Source organism: Adiantum capillus-veneris, chromosome 7, assembly GCF_014529385.1.
Source record: "Adiantum capillus-veneris isolate H3 chromosome 7, ASM1452938v2, whole genome shotgun sequence".
Lineage (NCBI taxonomy): Eukaryota > Viridiplantae > Streptophyta > Polypodiopsida > Polypodiales > Pteridaceae > Adiantum > Adiantum capillus-veneris.
The window spans coordinates 14263049-14285749 of record NC_140937.1 but is presented as its reverse complement, the minus strand read 5'-3'; the positions used below and the strand labels follow the sequence as shown (position 1 = coordinate 14285749).

The 22701-nt window shown below is 42.6% G+C and overlaps 1 protein-coding gene and 1 pseudogene across 2 annotated transcripts in view; both read left to right on the top strand.

Moving 5' to 3' along the window:
- LOC147453468 (glycosyltransferase BC10-like) overlaps positions 1–11781 on the top strand; it is a 46748-nt gene extending 34967 nt beyond the window's left edge. The window contains exon 2 of one of the 2 annotated variants that reach the window (XM_086515653.1): positions 11017–11781. In XM_086515653.1, coding sequence (XP_086371779.1) covers positions 11017–11655 — 639 coding nt within the window. In that variant the 3' untranslated portion in view covers positions 11656–11781. Of the gene's footprint in view, positions 1–10991 lie in introns of both variants that reach the window. The other variant, XM_086515654.1, reaches the window with a different exon arrangement.
- Positions 11782–20102: 8321 nt separating this feature from the next.
- On the top strand, positions 20103–20806 carry LOC147453467 (glycosyltransferase BC10 pseudogene; annotated as a pseudogene).
- Positions 20807–22701: the final 1895 nt, after the last annotated feature.

Sequence of the window (22701 nt, the reverse complement as noted above, 5' to 3'; positions counted from 1 at the left end):
ACCCGTTGTCGTCATTATCGTTGTCGATATAGAACCTCTCAGTACCTCAGCACTCGCAGTATCCACAATACCCAATAGTACCCAACATCAGTAGCATCAATACCCATTAGCATTCGTACCTCAGCATTTAGCATCATTGTAGCAACATTGTGCAATAATAAAGAAAGTACTTGATGTGGCAACAGAGCAAGGGGGCCCTTTAGGATTTGCGACCCGACATCCCTGTGTCGTCTCTTTTCTCTCTTTCTCTCTTGTGTCTCTCTCTTTCTTTCAGTTCAATTCCTTCAAGTAAAGTAAAGTGACTCTTGTGTTTGTGTGGAGTATAGATCCGAGCTAAATCCATAATCACTTTTGCTGCACGTGACACTTTCAGTATTTCTTTATTATTGCTTCAAGAGAGTACAACTCTCAATGGGTCCAACTCTTCAAGCTCTACATCCAGATGCCTCCAAGAGTGGTGTATGAGGCACTTTTAAAGAGTACAAGGGATGCTAAAAGTAGAGCCCCAAAAGGATCAGGCCTAAAAGCACGTGATCCTAAAAGTAATTGCTCCAAAAAGCTAGTGCTCAAAACTGCTAAAATCAGCTGGCGTAAAAAGCGGAAATCCGTAAAACAGTGCCACTTTAGCAGCCAGCAATCCCAAGCGCGGAGTTCCGTACTGCAGTACCATGTGGCATTCTCAATGCAAATCGTGGAAATTTCCGTACTGATTTGCCATGTCATCATTCATTACACAAGCCTTTGTGTGTGTATGTGTCCTAAGTTAGGTCCCTCGGCGGAATTTTATAAGTTGGTGCTTCTTCTTCTTCTTCTTCTAGGTTTTGAGGCCTCGACCAGTCCTTGCAAAACACAATCAAGTTAGTTCGAGACCCGACGGTCACTTAGACGTCCTAGCACCATTAAGATGCAAAAACCACATGGAGAGATTTGATCACAACACAGAGGATTCTGGTTTTTGATTAAAGAGATTGGTATGGACCACACTTCTAGGGAGAGCGAGTCTTGGGCGGGCCAAATGGATGCGTCTATGACCTCGACGCAAAAATCCTAACCCTAAAACCCGTCACAGAAGGTCATCCATTGACAAAATGCCACAGTAGCAGTAGCAATAGTAGAGACAGAGGAAAAGTCAACCTCGCAAAGGACGAAGACGAAGACAAAGATCAAGAGGAGAACTGTCTTCATGTTTGTATCTCCCCCCTTGATCACTATTTCGACTATACTGATGTACTAAAAATATGGGGGTCTTCCGTCTTCTTTGTTTGAGGGGAAGATTCTTTAGTTTGTGTGACACCATATTACTTAGAGATCTATTTTTATTTTGTGTGACTACTTGAGTTTGTGTGAATATTAGCATGTGCGACATTGAGCTTACGTCAATATAGTACAAAGTCCAAGGGGAGGATTGGTGGGATTATGGCCTTTGGCCTAAACCTCTCGAACTCCATGGGTATGAACTCTTTTACAGTTAGCAATCTAGTCACTTCTAAGCATGTGAGGGCACATGGCCTAGCACACATAGCATGGTGCATTGCACAAGAGTCCATAATCCGACCAACAACAATGAATAGTGTTTTTGATACGTTTGATTGGTTCCTTGCGAGATGCATGTGTCTTGAACTCCAATCCATAGGTTCAAACACCGATAACTGAACTCCAACACAAGGATCCAAATTAATTATACGGAGCATTGTTTGCCCCTCTTTGCCATTCACAAGCCTCTCTGGATGAAGCTAGTGGCGACAATTGCCATTTGACTAGAAATCTGACGGCAAGGCCACTATGGGCGCCGCCACGTGTGCCATGCCGATCTCCTCTGTCAAATCTTTATTACCATAATCTCTCTCGAGCTTGCCTTTGTCTTTGTCTATCTATGAGTTCTTGCTTTTGCCCTTGGCTTCAAACTCCCGAGCCAAACAAAGCATCACGTCACATTTATAACAATGGTTGTCGGACCTCATAGGTACCGAGGCAGCTAACTGAGTACCGGTACTGCATCCTTGTCAAGCTTGCCTTTGCCTCTGTCCTCTAGCAAACTCGTCCATTTGCTTTTGGCTTCATAATCTCAAGCCAAACAATTTTCCGGTTTCCTTGAGAATTTTTGTCGAGCATAGGTCACTAACCAAGGTTGTACCATACGTACTGTACGGGTCGTGACTGTACGTACTGTACGTCGTGCCGTGTGGATAAATTTTTTAGGTACGTAAAAATACGTACCTTTGTAAAAAAAACAATAAATGAGAGGAAATTTAAGAAAATTTTATTTTCCTCGTTAGAGGGTTAACCAATCTATATCATGCAAAGTACTTGGGGACACATTACTACACACATTGTCCACTAGAGATTCACTTAACTTCAAAACAAGTACCAACCTACAAGAAACAATATACATTGAACAACATAAAAACATTTCTACCTGCTGACAAGAGAACTCAGAACAATGACAAACCTTCAAGCATGAAGCAATTGAACAAAAGGTAATTTGTTGACAATAAACGTAGAATTGTACAAACATTGCTTCAAGACTCAAGTAGCCCACATGGCACAAACTGCTAATAAGGATGGAACCAAAATAATGACAAATGTCAAGCCAAAATGGCTCTTGATAGAGCGTACGTAAAAAACAACATCTTGCTGAAATATGTGAAAATGTCTAGACTCTAGACTAGTAACCAGTCACTAGTGCCTAGTGAAACTCATCGTCATAAGAAGAAGAAGATGATGCTGAAAAGAGCATGTCGCCATCTGCCACGACATTGCCCTCGTCATCAAACTCTGGCTCTATCACCATAGCATATGTGGCCTCGTCTGCACCAACTGGGTCTGGATCACTATCCTCCTCTCCCTCTGGAGTGTGAATGAGACAGACTGCCTCATTCGCACGCTACCGAGGAGTACGTATGGGTAGCTTGCCTTTGCGATTGCTCTTCCGTCGTGCACTCCCCTCACCTGTATCCTGGAGGCATAATGGAATGTTGTAAGCACGTGCACGAGACCTTGTCACACGCCGATCGACATCCTCTAGCTCTCTATGAAGCATGCGTACTATCTCCTCCTGCCCATCTCTGATATGTTGGTCCGCCTCCTCCACAATAGGATCAACTACCAGCATGATACGTGAGGGATCAACCTGTTGTACAATGTATATTTTGTTAACAATAGTGTAAATAAGAAACATATACATAGGATGTCATATTACATCGTCATACTACCTGCTTGGGTGTCCCCAAAGCGTAGTAAGAGCGCACAAGCCTCATGTTGGCCCTGCAATACACTAGCTTCTCCAACTGAGAAGTGCTAAGGCGATTCCAGATCTTGGTATGGATCAAAGAGTAAGCGCTCCAGTTGCGCTCACAAGCACCTGTTGAGCAATCTTGAATTAAAGCAATTGCCGGTGTCGTTGGCAGGATTTAAACGCATTGTGCAAGACCCAAGATAGAGAAATAAAGTGAGATTTAAAAGATACCTGCGAGAGTAAACGTAGAGCCATAGTAGTCAGGCATGGAAGACCTTGGCGACCATAACATAACTCTGCCACCAAGTGAGAGGACAACTGGTTGCCTCTGGACGCAATGCTACCTGACGTGAAAACGATGGCCCCAAGTTGTTCATGTACTTGCACATCTCTGCATATATTGCCAGCTGCTCGTGCTCCTCAAACGAATCATTAATGTACTCGTCCTTTAGTGTGAGGAGATCACTCTCATGAAACAACTCTGGGGTCTTGTAAAAAGGATGGAGTAAAGCAGCCATCCCATGAATAGGACGGCTCATAAACTTCCACCTAGTCTCTATAAAGAATAGGATATCATCTCGCCTGCAAAAAAATCAGCAATGATACACACTCAAATTAGCAATGGATTCATGGCCTAGATGTAAAAAGAATGTCATGCAAAAATCTGACACTCACCGCTCCTGAGTCAAGGCTTGGCATGCTGTGATGTGGTGCTTCATCTGCATGCAGAGATGGTAGACAAGGCCTAATGTTGAGCCCTCCATGTCCGTGACTCGTAGCAAGACATACATTGGTTGCAAAGCCACTATCAAGGTATGGACCTCTGTCCAAAAAGACTCATCCAACACACGCCTCTGAATGGCTTTGGTGTTCTCATTGTTTGCACGAGCCATGTTTCTCCACTTTGGGTCCACAACTGTCTGCAGCAGTGGATCCCTCACCTTGGAGAGTCTTTGCAACACCAAATACATATATGCAAACTTGGTCTTGGATGGCCGCACCATATCAAGGGTACTATGGCTACGAAAGATGGCTAAGGCCTGATGCTTCTTTCGGAAGAATGTGGTCAATCTGGTAGCCTTTGAAATTGTTGGCTGCACCCAAGGCAGTTTGCCTATGTCCTCCATCAACAAATCTAAACAATGGGCTGCACATGGAGTCCAAAAAATGTGAGGAAACTGTGCCGTTACCATTTCTTCCATAGCTTTGCAGCTGGTTGCATTATCTGTGACAACTTGAACCACATTCTCTTTACCAACGTCATTGATGGCCCTTGAAATATGCTCAAAAATGAATTCACCTGTGATCTTATCTCCTGCCTTTCCTACATCCACAACACGCAAGAAATATGTACCAAGACAAGAAGACACAAGTATGTTAATGATGTGTCGCCTGCGTACATCACTCCATCCATCAGAGATGATGGTGCATCCAAATTGCTGCCATCCAGCCTTAACAGGCACCAACGCCTTATCTATCAAGGCCTTCTGCTCCTCCAGTGCTGTGGTGCGCATCTTTTTGTAATCGAGGCCATACCATGTATCTATGGCACCAACACCTACCTGGGCAATGGACCTCACCATCCTCTTCCATTGTTCAATCTTCAAGACATTGAAACTAATGTTGCACTCAATGAGAGTGCGAGCAATCTCCATCTCAACCACTTTCTGACACTCTTTTATCCAAGACACAGAATGCACACATGAAGGCAAGGTGGTCTGCCTACGCACATGCACATCACCAACCTCCTCATTCTCCTCTTCCTGCATGATACGAGCCCTCTTCCTGTTTGCAATTTGCTGAGACCCTGAGCTCTCCTCCACTTGTGTAGAAGAGTCACCAAGCTATCCAAGAAGAGCATCTTGCAAACGGTCTTCTGTTTGTTGTGCCACTTTTCCTTTGTCCGTTGTTGCAAATGCAGGGAATTTCTCAGCAATCAATGCTTCTTGCACACTTGGAGGTACCTTCTTGCACTTGCTATAATTATTTGTGCAATTGATGCTAGTTAGATGCATCACAACTCGAGTGATTGTACTCGACAGCGTGAAACCACATACTTGCATGACCACTTGCAACAATTTGATCCAGCCTGCCTAGGAGTATTCACAACTTCAATTACATTGGTGTGCTCTTTCCACAAAGGGTTCGTAGGTTTCGGCATGATGAAAACAGCCTGCTGAAAACATGCAAATAATAAGGTCACAGGTGAGAGTTGAGATTGGTGTATTCTCTCGCAGAGAGAGACTCCAGAGAGAGAGAGAGGGAGAGGGGAGAGAGCGGGGGAGAGAGAGAGAGAGTTCCGGGGGGGGGGGGGGGTAGGTACCTGGTTCTGCACAGTGCAAAAGCCTTTCTCTGTAACGCTCAACAGCGGCAATGGGCAGCGAAAAAGTCACGCAAAACGATAACTAGATAGCCTAAAAGGGCTTTAATTTTTTTTATTAAAAAAATCACCGTATTGTACGATCCGTACGCGTACTATACGGATCAGTACAGACGTACCGTACTGTACGGTTCCACACGTACGTGTTGGTACAACCCTGCCACTAACTGGATGGTCAATCTGCTTTCCATAGTGTAAGGTGCAGCGGAATGAATGTTGTATTTTTTCAAGATTAGTGATCTTTATTGCTCAAGGTTCCTTTTAGTTCTTTAGGGAAAGAGAGAGCTTTCCATCTGTAGAGTGCTGTGGTCACGAACAAAGTGAGTGGATATTGTGCGTGCAAGTGAATGAGACTGAGAGAAGGAGAGAGAAGAGATATGACACCGAGAGGTTGTAAAACCCTCCTCCGAAGGCCCCACTCTTGTCAGCGAGAGTGGTCTACTTTGATTGCACAAGGGTGTACAATGCGAATGCAATGGACTGATGCAACTTGGACTATGCTGGTGACGATGACGGTGGTGACGACGACGACTCGATGGCTGAAATCTGTAGGCTTGTAATCGCTGAATTCGGGGACTGTTTCGGTGGCTGAAAATGACTGTTTTTGCTGCGTTTTTATGGCTGAAAATGGGGGAACGTCTGCAACCAACTTGGGGTGAATCTGCTACTTTGCTAACTGCTGAAAACCTGCGTTTTCCAATGGCTGAACTGCAGATTCCCTAGCGTTAGTAGATGGGGCTGAAAACGCTGGAGAAGTTGAAGGTCGGACTGGCGTTTTTGCATGAAAAACGCTGGCTGATTTGGTGCTTTTCTGCAAATGAAAAACGCTGGCTGAAATAGCACTACAGGGCGATCATGCAAGGGGGGACAATGCGCCAGAAGGTGGAAGCTTCTAGGCGATGCTGATGCTGTGGAAAAACGCCAAGGCTAGGCAAGGATGGCGATGGATCTTGATGGTGGGGGGTACTGCTGAGAAGTTGTCTGTTGAGCGGGAAGCTCCTGCTGCCTCTTCTGCCAGAAAGTGCTAACTTGGGTTTGCTTATATATTAACTTTGCAAAATTGCCCTACCTACTTTTGTTGGAAAGTCACTTAAAAATAATAAGTGAAAATAACCAAAAATAGGAAAATAGGCTAAATGCACTGGAAAATTCCCCTAACTGATGCTAATGGATTCTGATGGGAATTCCGATGATGATGCTGTGTGTAACCGGAGGATATGCATCTATGCTAAGTGACTGGGCATGCACGGTCTACGAATAGACTCACAAAAGTGCCAGCTCATTGCTAATCTAGACTTGACTTAACCCTGCTGTGGTGTAGCTTGTCCACGGACACATAGGGTTGGGATGTGTCACGTGACATCCCCTCCTTTCCAAAGTGAGGTACTGGTACCGAACTGTATGGCGTCGAGGGAGATCGCCAACAGCATCCGGAATCTTGGAAGGGACTCTTCGCCGGCCCACTCTGCTGTGTGGGTCGAGCGGTACTTGAACTTCATAAAGGTCTACAACGCTTGCTTCTTTGGGCCGCGCCGAAAGCGACTCAAAGTCTTCTGTGGCTCCTTTGATGCTTCAACTTCGTCTAGAGTCCTGCTTCTTTCGTCTTCAAAAATCTCCATGGCTGAAAATTCCTGAAACCATCTCCAACACAAAACCATGAACATACCTATTCTATGTAAAGTGAAGGAAATAAATCTTTTCTTCTCTAAAGACCGTGTATGCAATGTAGATGAACATAGAGATGGAGTGACAACCCGTTCATCAAACACATGCAAACAATGTGCTCGAATCTTTTCTGTTTGATCGAAATCAATCAACGGTGGCAAATCACAATGGAAATGCCCATGCTTGGTGCTCAGACTATCATGTGCTCTTTCGGAAACTGTGTCATGCCAAGGAAGAGACATGCAATGCGACTTCCTTATCGAAAAACTTTTCAGCTTTTCTTCCATGAGAGAAACGTGCTCAACATACAATATGTCATGCCTAGGAAAAGGGATCACATAACGATGCTGACTAAAATACAGGAAACCTTCACGTATGAAACACTCGAACAATGCGTGCGTATCAATCATGCGAACACATAATACTTCCTGTGATGGCTCTTTGGACCAAGGCTTGAGAGCCAAGATCGCTTCTTCGGGATCTATTGAATCTTCTTGTGGGGGATCTGTGGACCTCGACTTGAAAGCCAAGATCGATTCTTGGTGATTGATCGAATCTACAACGAGGTTAGCTTTGCTAGTAAAAGCATCCACTAACACATCATCCATGTGAACAATCACATCATCTTCACACAATTCATCATGCTTGTCTTTTCCATCCACATCATAATGCAAATCATTATCATTCAAATCATTATGCTTCTCATAATCATGCAAGTTCTGTGTGTCATGCTGTGGAGAAAAAGAGATTGAGAGAATCTCCTTATCTCGAATCCTTTCAACCTTGTCCTGCATATTAGCAATGAGAGATGGAGAAGGAGAAGTATCCACTCCATGAAAGACAATAGGAGAATCACTTTTGGCATTGAGAGTTAAAGTGTTAGCCTCAAAACTATAGATACAATGGACTTTGACCTCGGGAAACCCTAGCAGCAGGGGTCCTACCTCATGCTAGCCTATCGGGTGGGCACAACATGTGTTTGGTACCGTTGAGAACGTAATATAACCGGGCATAGCCACAAAACTGGCCTCACTTTCTAAGCTACTCTTGGGAGATACTAGAGCCGCCACTCGATAGAAGTTACTCTAATAGGGAACCAATCCAAGGGAGCCAGATGAAGGGATAATGTCACCTATGGTAAAGGTTTGGTGAAGATATCAACAGGGTTATTTGACGTAGGACAAGACTCTAGTCGAATAGAGCCATCCATGGTCTTCTCACAAACAAAATGGTGCTCTGTTTCTATATGCTTGGTCCAGGCATGAAAAACCTGGTTTCTCGCAATGGCTACACCCCTCTGGTTGTCAAAGTAGATTGTGGTCGTGTGTTGTGGCAAGCAAAGCTCCAAAAGTAGCCTTTGGAACCATACTAGCTCGCATGTAGCATTGCAAACAGCTTGATACTCGGCCTCTGTGGATGATTAGGCAATCGTAGGTTGCTTCTTGTTGCTCCATGAAATCGCTCCCGTGCCAAATGAAAAGGTGCAACCTGTAGCCGAACATCATTAATCTGGATCACCACCCCAATTAGAATCACTCCATCTGATCTTGAAGTTTGTATCTCGAGTTGCATACCATATGCCCAATGCATTAGACTGTGTTACAGACTTGGGCACCCCAAGTTGGAAATTTGGCACGACACACGAGAGAATCATTTAAATACTTAACAATTTAATCACACTTTTAAAAGAGTGTCGACACGGCCCAGTGTAGTTCCGCGCCCCGAGATATTGGCCCCAAAATTTGGCGCCCCTTTTGGTATTTATTTTTATATTAATGCTTGAGCAAAGTTACAACTCCTGTAGGCCCTCTCTGCTCAGAAGCTTGTCAGCTAACTGAGGTGAGGAATGGCCTTTGGTTCAATTTAAAGGCCCTTGGCCATTGAAAAGCAGTTACATGAAAAGCTTCAAACTCAAAATCACTGGGCCAAAAAGCAACCAGTGTGGATCATGGAAATCTGTACAGTCTGCCACATGGCATAGCCAGCACAAAACACGGAGATCTGTATTGCTGCCACATCAGCATCATCATGCATGTCAGCGCAATCTACAAAAATCCGTACTATTGTCTGCCACGTCATCAGCTTTTGTCCGGAGTTGCCGCGTCATCAATTTGTGACATACCCCCCTCTTGAAAGAATTGTAATCGTCCTCGATGCCTGCAAAATCAAACACTAAGCCATAAACCAATTCGGTAGACACTGACTCTAAGTACCGATGCACTAGACGACATAAATCTAGCACTTGCACAAAGACGACAGTCACTGCACATTTACATCACATTCAAATCATCACATTGAAACCATCCAGATCTAGGATCATGCTTCCTGACAACGTATTTAGCAATTCGCATCTAGATCCACACTGTACCTCATTGATGTTGGATTAGCTTATTCTTATTGCGATCATCTCCATAGATTTCTCAAGACCGAAATTCTGCAGTTATTTCGTCTTTCAATCCTACACTCAAACACAATCACACGAGTGAGTATTCAAAAAATCAAGTCCATTTCCGGGAATTCTCGTTTATCAACCACACACTGAGTTCATTCTGAACAGAGTATTTCAATCATTCAGTCTAGTCACATGCATGAGCACCAACACAGATGCTCACATAGGTGTCTGACAAAGGTGTGCACATAGGTGTGCACATACAACATATGCTTGTTATCTCCAAGTTGTCTCGTCAGCAAAGGCTATGATGTCTGAGCAACATCAACTTATGCCCAACAATTCATCTATGTGTGAACTAACTGGTAGTGATTACAATCAAAGAGGTAGCCAAAGGACACACTTACGAGTTAACTTAGTAACACACTCACTAAGCTCTCTTTTAGTTGGTTTTTCACATTCCATACATTTTCTCATACTTGGCAAGTGCTAGCTTTTATCATGGCTAGAGTGTGATAGAAACTCAGTTCGTTGGTCTTATAAGCAATGCAAACCTACTCTTGAAACGTGAGTAGAGATGTTGTAGCTGTTGTCCAAAGGTGATGATCTTTTACTTCTTGTTTTTCGGGACTAGTAGTGGGGTAAGGTTGCGCATTGTCAGGTTTCCAAGATTGTAATTAATTTGGTTGTGTATTGCTTCATTTCAGCCTGTCCATTTTGCATTTTATATTATAGCTTAAATTGCTATCTTGCCTTATGTTTGCGTTGAGCATAGTAACATGAGACACCTATTTTTGGGCTTCCTATGTAACCCCCCCCCCCCCCCCCCCCCCCCCCCCCCGGGGCAGTCCTCCCATCGCCCCTCTCCCAGCACCATCCCTGGCTGCCCCCTTGTTTCCAGCCTGTGTTCTGGAAACGAGATTCCCCTCTTAAGCTCCATACCCGTTCCTCGTCCCAGCTGTTTGGGACGTGTCCCATGTTACTATGGCCACAGTACGGCATTGAACTGTAAAGAGGTAGAAATCTAGGCAACAAGGCTTTGCATTGTCCTGTCCTTTCTGTGAATGACTTGAAAACTGGGGGTTTGTTTAAAGTTTTCATTGAACTTAGAATCTCTCGTCTATTTTGCCCATCTTTTTTCTCTAAGCCATTTGTAAGCAGCTGTTACTTGACTCTTATTGTGTGAAAATGAACATTTATGGTCAGTCTTGCTTCATAGCTTTCTTTCTTTTGCAGGTATTTGTGTCTTGGCTGTTAGTTTACTGCAAGAATTTTGGCCTCTTTATTAGTTCATAACTTCATAGTCTTTTGACCTTATGAAGGTCTATGCTAATTATTGTCACGCAGGAGGCACGTTGGGGTGATATAACTATGTGTGATGCAGAAAGACGACTATTGGCGAATTCTTTACTTGATTTTTCAAATGAAAGGTTTGTTCTTTTGTCGGAGGCGTGCATCCCTCTCTATCCTCTCCCTATTGTCTACAACCATCTAGTGGTTTCAAAGCATAGCTTTGTAAGTGCATTTGATGATCCGGGACCTTATGGAAGGGGCCGATATAACCGAAATATGGAACCGGTTGTTGGCCTTGAAGAATGGCGGAAGGGTTCCCAATGGTTTGAAGTGAATAGAAAGCTTGCTATTCATATGGTGTCCGATACGCTATATTATCCAAAGTTTAAGGACTTCTGTAGACCTGCATGTTATGTAGATGAACACTATTTTCCGACAATGCTAAGCAAAGAGTTCAGTTCGCAACTTGCGAACCGAAGTGTGACATGGGTGGATTGGTCTAGGGGAGGTCCTCACCCAGCCATGTTTGGGAAAGGCGATATAACAGAGGAATTTATCACCAAGATGAGAGAACGAGGAAATTGTTTATATAATGGGCATCCTGGATCCATTTGTTTTCTATTTGCACGGAAATTCTCCCCGAGCACAGTTGATCCCTTACTTCAGCTAGCTTCAAAAGTAATAGGAATATGAGTACTTCTTGCACAAGGCATCCAAATTTTGATGTATAGGTCTCTTGATTGTGTATGGCTCATGGTGTGATGCAAAATTGATTTGTATATTTTTTAAATGGTTTGAAATTATTGCATTGGCACGGTATAGATGCGTCGTGATGCACTAGTATGGTCGATTGTATCTTCTTTGTACGAGTTGTATCATTTATGTCTAAACATACCTCCATAAACATTTGAGGATCAACGCCGTGATGCACTAGTTTGGTGATTGTCTTGTTTGTACAAGTTGCATCATCCACATCTAAAGACACCTCCATTAGTATCGATCCCCACTTTGTGATGCCTAAATATCGATAATTATGCTGCTCCAATTCTTCTTCTTTAGGTGACATTATGCTTAAGATGACACATTGCAAGCCTACATTGATGTGAACTCATTTATCTCCACATTTTTTCTGGCGATCTCAAGGTGTCATTGAGGTGCTCTGGCAGTGGAAATCCCTAAGATGCAAAAAGTGTAAGGATGAGAAAGTTGAAAAAGGAACGTTTGACATTGATCAAGAATGTCATCACGGTGCTTAGTCCCTTTATTTGAGGTCCATCTATTGAACTTTTGGGTTATTATAGGGGGACTACGATGTGGCTAAAATCTCTATTATAGAGAAACAAATGTGGATGTTCAAAGGTCTAGGGGTTAACTATTCACCCATGGAAAATCCTTGTCAAACTCAACCAGTGTGGTTGCTGAGTATATAGTATAGTACAGCTGCACAAAATTGCCATTAATGTGGCAATTGTGGTGAAGGATTCTACATTTTGTCAATTGGACTGGGCAGTAAGAGCTCATGTTTAGAGAGAGAGAGAGAGAGAATGGTTAAACCTATTCAATTGAAGTATCTTGAAAAAGACATAATTTTCGATCCAATTTTTCTTTGATCCGGCCAGCTAACTGGTATAGAGGAGGAAATGAAATGAAATATTACTTTAACATCTTCTTGAGGCCAAAATGACCTATGAGACTAAAGAGGTACATCATGGTGAATTTGATACAAAGTCTGGATAAAGGAAAGAAACTAAACTAAACAAGAACACTAATAGAGCTGTAAAAGGTGGGTAGCATGAGCCTGAGGGGTACGTATACAAAAAGTAGGTATTTCAAAATACATATGGCGGATATGTTTGTATCAAAATCCGGTGATAGCTTGCATCGGACGGTGCATGATATATATATAATCAAAGGTTGCGAACATTGCTTGGGGCAGAAGAAAATTTTTATTGTAAATATGTCTCGATCTCTAGAATTGGCAAAAAGGATGCTTCTATGAAGCGATAAGCCCTACCCACTAAAGTAATAGGTTAGAAAGCAGCAGGGCATCAATAACCAACCATTCTATTGCCGAAAAGAAATACGGGCGCATTTCAGTTGGCCTATGCTCGTCTCTAATGATGAAGCACCCCTGTTGTGCATTGAGAGGGTGGTTTGCGCAGAATTGTCCAGTCACTATAGTGCCCCTTCACCCTAGTAGCATTTGGATTTTTTTTTGGGTAAGTTGTTGGTCATGTTACCATATACATGTGGTAGTGATGTGTGTGAACACACTAGGATCGCCGGGGAATTTTTTCCCTCTTTAGGAGGTTTTTTCCCCCATGCATTGTATATATGCCCATCACTCTAGGGCTATCTATCTTTCCATTGCACACTAAGTTATACACTCTCTATTGTGTGCCTTGAGCTTCCTTCGTCTTCTCCAAGTTGTGTGTGTTTCTCTGCAACCCTAATTCCTACAATTGGTATCAGAGCAGGTCATGTCCTCCTAGGTCATGTCCTCCTAGGTCATGTCCTCCTTGGTTTAGTCGCCAGCTGCTCCAGCACACGTCTGCTCACTTTCTCCGATTTCAGTGAGCTTTGGCGAGCGTTCGTAGGTCGACAAATATTTTGGGAAAGCTCGAAGAGCTTGGTCTACTCAAAATTTTGATTTGGTCTCATTTCGGCCTTCGTTTCCACTACAGGCAGTACTGCACAGACTATTTTGTCATTTTGTGCAGAATTGTTGTCAGTGCCGTCTTCTGCATAATAGGTGCCTTATAGTCTTCTACGGTTTGTGCTATATAGCATAGGATGTTCCCGCTTCGTTTCTCTTATTTTCGGGCAGTTTTCACATCAGGTGCAGCATTTACCATGGCTGACAACAACACAGATGCGTTCAAGATGTTTGTTGCTGAGGACAGGTTGGATGGGGACAACTACCTTATGTGGGCTTATATGATGCAACATGGTTTTGTGTCAAAGCGTGTCTGGAACATTGTGCAGGCCATTGATGTACGTTCTGGTTTTGAGGATGTAGGCGATGTTGAGGATGTTGCAGGTCTTGCTGCAAGGATTGCAGCTGTTAGAGTTGTTTTGCCTACGGCAGAACAAGCTCATTGGGATGTTAAGGATGCGCAGGCTCATGCATTGATTGCGTTGTCTGTGAAGCGCACCATTGTTCCTCACATCCGTTCAGCAAAATTTGCAAAACAGGCTTTGGATATTTTAGCGGGTCTTTATGCAAGCCGCAATGCGGCTAAAATTGCTTTGCTGCGTAAAGAGCTGGAGTCGAAGATTATGCATGAGGAAGATGATATGGACACTTTCCTTGCTAGTGTCAAGGATATCAATGAGCAACTTATTTTTGCAGGTGAAGTTATTTCAGACACTTCCCTTGTGCAGACTGTTCTTGATGCCTTACCAGATTCTTACCAGACTTTTGCTAGTACTTGGAGACTTATGACCCAAGGAAATCCAGAAGTTGTCAAGTTTGATGCATTATGCACATTGTTGTTGCAAGAGTCACTGTCCAGAAAAAACAGGACTAGACAGCGTGCAGTTGAACACGCTTTTATTGCTTCTCAAAGAAAGGGGGGTAAAAGCAATGCAGCCACTTCTTATGGTTCTGCTGCGAGTGGCAAAAATTATGTTCCTAATGCTTCTGCTGGCAGTACTTCGTCTGGCAATTCTGTTGATAAGGGCAAAAAGAAGATGTGTTGCCATTATTGTAAAGCCAATGATCACTTGATCAAGTCGTGTCCTAAGTTGAAGGCCAAAGAGGCTAAGAAGAAAGAGGGTGGTTCCACTGCAAATGCTGGTTCCACTACAAATGCAGCCATTGTTGAGTCTTCTGTGAAAGGAGACTGTGTTGCTGATGTTGATGCAGAATGGGCTTTTAGCGCAGAGTGCACTTACAATCCTGCTATCCATGATGCATGCTTGTCAGTTGCTGTAGATTCATATGTGGTATTTCGACAGTGGTGCTACAAAGCACATTACCTCACATCGTGAATTGTTTACCTTTGTTGAGTCCGTCCCTCATGGGAATTTAGTCACTTGTGCCAACAACACCTCTTATCCAGTTCAGGGAGTTGGAAAGATTGTATTCACTGCTGCTAATGGCAGTTCCTTCACACTTGTTGATGCACTTTATGTACTTGGGATCAAGAAGAATCTCTTGTCTGTATCCGCACTTGCTAGACTTGGACTTGTAGTCAAATTTGTGGATGACAGATGTACAGTTCACGATCTCAGTTTTGGTGATGAAATTGTTGCATCTGGCCTTTTGTGCCGTGGGCTGTATAAGCTCACTTTGTATGAAAAGTGTGGACAAAATTTTGCAAATGCTGTTGCAGATTCAAGGGCTATTTCAGATGCAAAACTTTGGCATGCACGTTTTGGTCATCTGAATTTTGCCAGTTTGTTGCGTTTGCAGAAATCTGATATGGTTGCTTCTTTGCCGCCTCTTGAAGCACCTGTCAAACATGTTTGTGAAGGCTGTATTTTGGGTAAGATGCAGCGTTCTAAATTTTCAAAGGATGGTTCAGTTCGGGCCACATGCAGGTTGCAGCTTGTGCATAGTGATGTTTGTGGGCCGATGCAAACTCCGTCCTTGGGCAATTACCTGTACTTCGTGACTTTCATTAATGATTACTCCAGGCATGCATGGGTATTTCCGCTTAAAGCGAAGTCCGAAGTTTTTATGTGCTTCAAACAATTTCTGGCTATGGCTGAAAATGTCTCGAAATGTACTATGGGCACCCTCCGTTCCGATTGAGGGGGGGGGTATATGTCTCATGAATTTAATGCATTTCTGGCTAGTCATGGGATAAAACACCAATGTACAGTGCCTTATACACCTCAGCAAAATGGTGTTGCTGAGAGGAAAAACAAGTCACTGACGGAAATGGCACGATGTATGGTCAAAAGTCAAGCTTTACCGCATTCTTTTTGGCTTGAGGCCATCATGTGTGCCACTTATGTACTTAACAGGTGTCCTACGAAAGCTTTGCAGTCGGTTACTCCATATGAAGCATGGCATGATAGAAAGCCTTCTATTCAGCACATGCGTGTTTTTGGTTGTTTTGGCATATGCTTTGGTGCCACAAGTGCAGCGCAGAAAATTGGATGATAAGGCTGTCAAATGTATTTTTGTTGGTTATAGTGCTGAAAGCAAAGGTTACAGGTTGTATCATCCGCAAACAAAACGTATTCTGGTTTCTCGGGATGTAGTGTTTGTGGAAGATTCTGTTCAGCCCTTGCTGTCATGTACTAGAGACAGTAATGTAAGCTCACAGAACATTTATGACACTTTGTTGCCTCTTTTCAGTGGTGGAAATACAAATGTAAGTTCCAATGAGGCAAATGTACAGCCTATGGGGGTTTTTGAAAATGTTTTAGATCAGCCTATTACTGATGCAGATGTACATGATGTACTTGATGAGGAAAGGGCTGAAAATGAGCAGGCTAGAGGTATGCCAAAATGGCTGGTGCACACTTTGCGTGACAGTAAATTGGATGCACCTTTGTCTAGTCGTACTCGTTCAGGCTCTCGCCATGCATCTTATGCATCAGATTGTTATGCTTTGGCTGTGTCTAGCTTACATGATGTTGAGGAGCCTCTGACTTTTGATGAAGCACAGAATTCAGAAAATTGGATGGCTGCCATGCAATCAGAATATGATGCACTTATAGAGAATGACACATGGACTTTATGTGATTTGCCTCCTGACAAAAAGGCCATTGGTACGAAGTGGGTTTACAAGTTGAAACGCAAGCCGGATGGTGAGATCGATCGCCATAAGGCTCGACTTGTTGCAAAGGGTTATGCACAGCAAAAAGGCATAGATTATGAAGAGACTTTTGCTCCCACTTGTCGTATGACTATTGTGCGTTTTCTATGTGCATTGGCAGATCATTTTGGTTGGGATTTATATCAATCAGACATTGTTACTGCTTTCTTGAATGGTGACATATTTGAGGAAGTTTATGTAACGCAGCCTTGCGGTTTTGTCATAAAAGGACAAGAGGACAAAGTGTGCAGATGTAAGAAGGATTTGTATGGTTTGAAGCAATCTCCTCGTGCTTGGTATGAGAAAGCTGACACTCATTTGGTTAAACGAGGCTTTCGTAACAGTCCAACAGAAAGCACATTGTATGTAAAGCGTGAGGATGATGTATTTCTCATTGTGGTTCTTTATGTTGATGATTTGCTGATCACTGGACCAAATGAGAGACATATTGCTGAATTTAAGGAGGCTGATTTGAATGCTACTTTCAAGATGAAAGATTTGGGAATGTTGCATCATTACTTGGGTATACAGTTTAAGCAGTGTGATGGTGGTATTGCCTTGTGTCAGAAAAGTTACATAGAGACATTGCTATGTAAGTTTGGACTTGAGGATTGCAAACCTGTTGCCACTCCCATGGAAACAGGTTTGAAGTTGAGTCTACATGATGCTGGCGATCCTGCTGATGTCACTCTTTACCAAACTGCTGTTGGCTGCCTCATTTATGTATGCAACACGAGGTCGGATATTCAGTTTACAGTCTCACAGGTCAGCACATTTATGCATAGCCCAGGGTCTAAGCATTGGCAGGCTGTCAAGAGGATATTCCGCTACCTTAGTGTCACTTTACATCTTGGCTTGTTTTATCCCAAGGGGGGATCATTGCCGCCAGACTTACATGCTTTTTCAGACTCAGATTGGGCTGGTTGTTTTGACACGCGAGTGTCCACAAGTGGTTTTTGTTTCATGCTTGGTAGTTCATGTATATCATGGTTGAGCAAGAAGCAACCTATTGTGGCCATTTCGAGTTGTGAGGCTGAGTACAGGGCAATCTTCACAGCTACGGTTGAGTGTGTATGCCTCAGACGCCTTATGGCTGATTTGGGTGTCGGACAGGACACTGCCAACACTATCTACACTGACAGTCAGAGCGCATTGGCAGTTGCGAGGAACCCAGTTTTTCATGCTCGCACAAAGCACATTGAGGTGCATTACCACTATGTCAGGGAGAGGCTCTCAGCAGGAGAGATCAGCTTGGCTTATGTGCCAACACAGGACAACCTTGCAGATCTTTTCACAAAGGCATTGTCTCGTGAGAAGCTTGAAGCTTTCCGCAAAGCGTTGGGCTTACTCCCCTTTGTGGATTGATCCTGTCCTCAGGACATGGCACTTCCCTTTACTCATGTGCCAGCTCTCGTTCACCGCATCACTCCAGGGGGGATTTGTTACCATATACATGTGGTAGTGAGTGTGAGAACACACTAGGACTGCCGGGGCATTTTTTCCCTCTTTAGGAGGTTTTTTCCCCCGTGCATTGTATATACGCCCATCACTCTAGGGCTATCTATCTTTCCATTGCACACTAAGTTATACACTCTCTATTGTGTGCCTTGAGCTTCCTTCGTCTTCTCCAAGCTGTGTGTGTTTCTCTGCAACCCTAATTCCAACATGTCACACCAAGTGGAAAGAGAGAAAAATTGTTTAATTGGAATAAACCTAAATTTAAGAAAATCAAATTATGTAGCTAAAAGGTGGTAAAAGTCTTTTAGCGTCAATCTTGTAAAATTTGGTACATATCACTAAGGCAGTACAGACACACACACACACACACACACACACACACACACACACACACACACACACACACACACAAAGTCATAGGAGAACTTGGCTCCAAGTCTAGTGCTATTTCTTGGGAAAATGATTATGACAGTCATTGAAGGGCTAGATTTTTGGAGGAGGAGGTGTGTTTCATTGATTGCTCTTGATAGATCACGTACTCAACTTCAATTGCTAGCAAGTATCTCCTTGTTCCAAGAAAAGTTAATAGGCAACATGCGAGCTTGCATTTGTATGAGTGATTCCTATCCCACTCAACCAATGAAAAATTTTATTGAAAAAAATGACAATTCACATTCTTCATTCACCGGAAGGGGGACTAAACACTAAGGCCTTTGCCCTTTGGGTACGCCAATAAGGTTTTAATTGAGTGCATGTTATGCACAATGGTGGCAACGGCGTAGGCATCCCAACCTAACACAGAGACACTCACCATTCATCAAAATTTTTTTAAATTCAAGTCTAAAATTTACTAGTCCAAACCACCTTGGCTTTCTTCTTCGTACCTACCTTATTCACAACATAGAAAATGTTCCTCGTTACTTGAAATCATACTTGAAGAAGAGTCCACGTACTAGTGGTTCCTTTAACTGGAACTTGTATGCATTTGTGTCTCTAGAGACCAGGATGCAGTTAGATACAACAATAGCCTTAACTTTAGTAGAGTCGTTTCCTTGTAAAAAGTTGCATGTTAGATAATAATTTTATTGTTGTTTACTCGAGAATTACTTGTGATTAGATGTTAAGGGGGGAGAGAGAGAGAGAGAGAGAGAGAGAGAGAGAGAGAGAGAGAGAGAGCGCACAAACCCTAATTCTTTAAAAGCGTAAATTGCTCTTTTACTTTCAAAAAGTGATAGTTTAAAGGCGTACATATGGGTTAATAGGAGCCTTGTGATGTAGTCTAAGCAACATATGGACTCCCCGATATGCCCTTTAAAGGCTTCCTTAGGTGGCCCTTCAAATCCCACTTCACAGTGCCCGCTATTTTGTTGCAATTGGCTCCTTCTGAGGCCTTTGTGTGTGTGTGTGTGTGTTCTTTTGTTTTTTGGGTTTTTTTTTTTTTTTTTTGGGGGGGGGGGGGGGGGGGGGCCTTCAACCACCCCCTACAATAGTAAAAGACCCTTTGCGAGAACCTTTTACAAGTTGCACGCAGTTTGTGAAACCTTTTACGAACTATGCAACAATGTCATTCAAGGAATGAGGGCCTCTGACTTGGTGCACCCTTTATTAAAGGTGTATGGGGAAGTCCTCTAAATGTAGATACACCTCTCCATGACTCTCATATCCATAAACAGGTATAGGTATATCACTTTGGACCATATGTCCAAAGTTATGCCCTAGGGTGTGTAAAAGTTTCCAACAAAAGGGTCCCACAATGCCCATATGCACACACTTTTGTGTCTCTACACAAAAGCTAGTGTAGAGACACAAGCTTTTGTTAAAACATTGTGTACATGATATGTTTGATATTATCTTAAAGTTGTTTGGTCAATTATTGTTAATGATTATTAATATTGTTAACTATTGTGCATGCAGGAGGTGTATTGGGGTGATATAACTATGTCTGACGCGGAAAGGAGACTTTTGGCAAATGCTTTACTTGATTCGTCAAACGAGAGGTTTGTTCTTTTGTCAGAAGCATGTATCCCCCTGTATCCTTTCCATGTTGCCTACAACCATCTAGTGCATTCAAAGAATAGCTTTGTGAATGCGTTTGATGACTTTGGACCTCATGGAAGGGGACGATATAACTCACAGATGAAACCAATTGTTAGAATCGTAGAATGGCGGAAGGGTTCACAATGGTTTGAAGTGAATAGACAGCTTGCTGTTCAAATCGTCTCAGATGTAATCTATTATCCAAAGTTTAAGGACTTCTGTAGACATGAATGTTACCCAGATGAACATTATTTTCCAACAATGCTAAGCAAAGGGTTTGGTTCACAACTTGCGAATAGAAGTGTGACATGGGTTGATTGGTCTGAGGGAGGCTTTCACCCCACCACATTTGAAAGTGGCCATGTGACAGAGGAGTTGATTACAATGATAAAAGAGCAAGGAAATTGTCTATATAATGGGCACCTTGAATCCATTTGTTTTCTATTTGCACGAAAATTTTCTCCAAGGACAGTGGAGCGATTGCTTCAGCTAGCTTCAACAGTTATAGGGATATGAGTACACCCCTTCCATAAGGAATCCAATTTTGATGTATATTAGAATCATTCATTGTATGATGTATATTTTTTGGTAGTTCTACATTCTTTACATTTTGATGGTATTGAGTTATCTTGTTTGCACTTGTGTATAGTTGGTTGCATGATCTTTCAACAAATTGCATCACCGATGTCTCAACATTTCTCTACTTATGAACGCAAATGATTTATGTCATGTTGGGCATGAACATGCCATGTTTTTCTTCATGATGATCCTTAGGTTCATCTGTTGAACCTTTTGTAGAGGATTTTATGAGGAGGTGAGCTAACACGCATAGAAATTAACATGGGTCATCATTCCCACAATGAGAGAGAGATGTATTGGAAGGAGAGGAACATATATTTTTCTATGAAAGTCTATCTATATTTCCATTGACATGTATAGCAGTATAGACAAAGAGTTTGATGAATACATCAAATGTCAACATTGCTAACACAATATTTATAATTTCCATCTGAGAGAGAGAGAGAGAGAGAGAGAGAGAGAGAGAGAGAGAGAGAGGTATTGGAAGGAGAGGAACATATATTTTTCTATGAAGTCTATCAATAACATATATTTCCATTGACATGTATAGCAATATAGACAAAGAGTTTGATGAATACATCAGATGTCAACATTGCTAACACAATATTTATAATTTCCATCTAATGTCAATTGAAAATTAGTTTATGCTACTTTATAAAACCATAAATCACCTCATGTTTATGTGTCCTCACATGTTGTCATCGAGGATTACCTAGTAATGAGTTACTTCGTGGACAAAAAGATAAGTTTGGATGGTTCTTTTTTATTTACGTTTTGAACTATTGTAATAAAATGATAACCAATGGTTTGCTTATGCTTATGGTGTGCATCACAATGAATTTACTATCTTTGCAAATTAGCATCTTGGTCGAACACAAGCTTAGGGCATGGTCACGCGAGGCTTAGTAATCTGTAAGTCTCAATAGCCCTAACAAAGGCAGGTACGGCAGTTCAGAATGAGTCTGGGAGCAGCAGATAGTGTGTGTGTGTGTGTGTGTGTGTGTGTGTGTGAGAGAGAGAGAGAGAGAGAGAGAGAGAGAGAGAGAGAGAGAGGTGTGCAGTCAGGCAAGAGAGAAAACGGGCTAACCAGCTGAAAACTGGCATAGTTTCAAAACTATGCATACTTTCAATACTAAGCCGATGAAAAGGCTACAAGCAGTTAGAAAATGTCGGTTGTGTTACGGCCAACTAAGCCTCGAGTGACCATAGCCTTACACATGTGCTTTAAATGTATGGGTAAGCATAGTTATTACCCAAAAAAAGAATTATGAAATTCTGTTATGTAGCATTTTCAAATTTGTGTTGCATGAGGGTGCGTAAGAGCACTAACTGAACGCTATAAGGGCTGCTTTGGCTACATAATCATCAGAGAGATATTATGAAGCACCTGGTGATTACAAGATGAATATTGGAGGAAAGCGCTCAACTAAGGAGGTGCAACAACAATATAGGTATTTCTTTATTATTGCTCAATGCAAAGTACAACTCCCGAGGGTCCTCTGCTCTCAGACTTTGCGTCCAGATGCTCTGCAGAGTGAGGCCTTGGAGTAACAACGCCTCATATCCACGCCCATAGCTTGATTCTCGAACCTCGATGTGTCTTGGTTTGGGCGTACCCTCGTCTATTGGACTTGAATTAGGCCATGCTTGGTATCATTGCAATAGTTATGAAATGTCTGCAATCGTTCACAACATCATAGAGGAAGTAGGCAAACTTTGATGGTACAAGGCATGCTATTGTTCTAGATGAGATATTAGGTCCATGTCAGCCTATTGCTTCCATGTGCGTAGATAACACCACAAATGAAGACGAGGAAAACATGCATTGTTGGTCCTAAGCTATCAAGGAGCCTCCTAAGCAGTCCAAACAAGTTGTCATAGCTCATTTTTG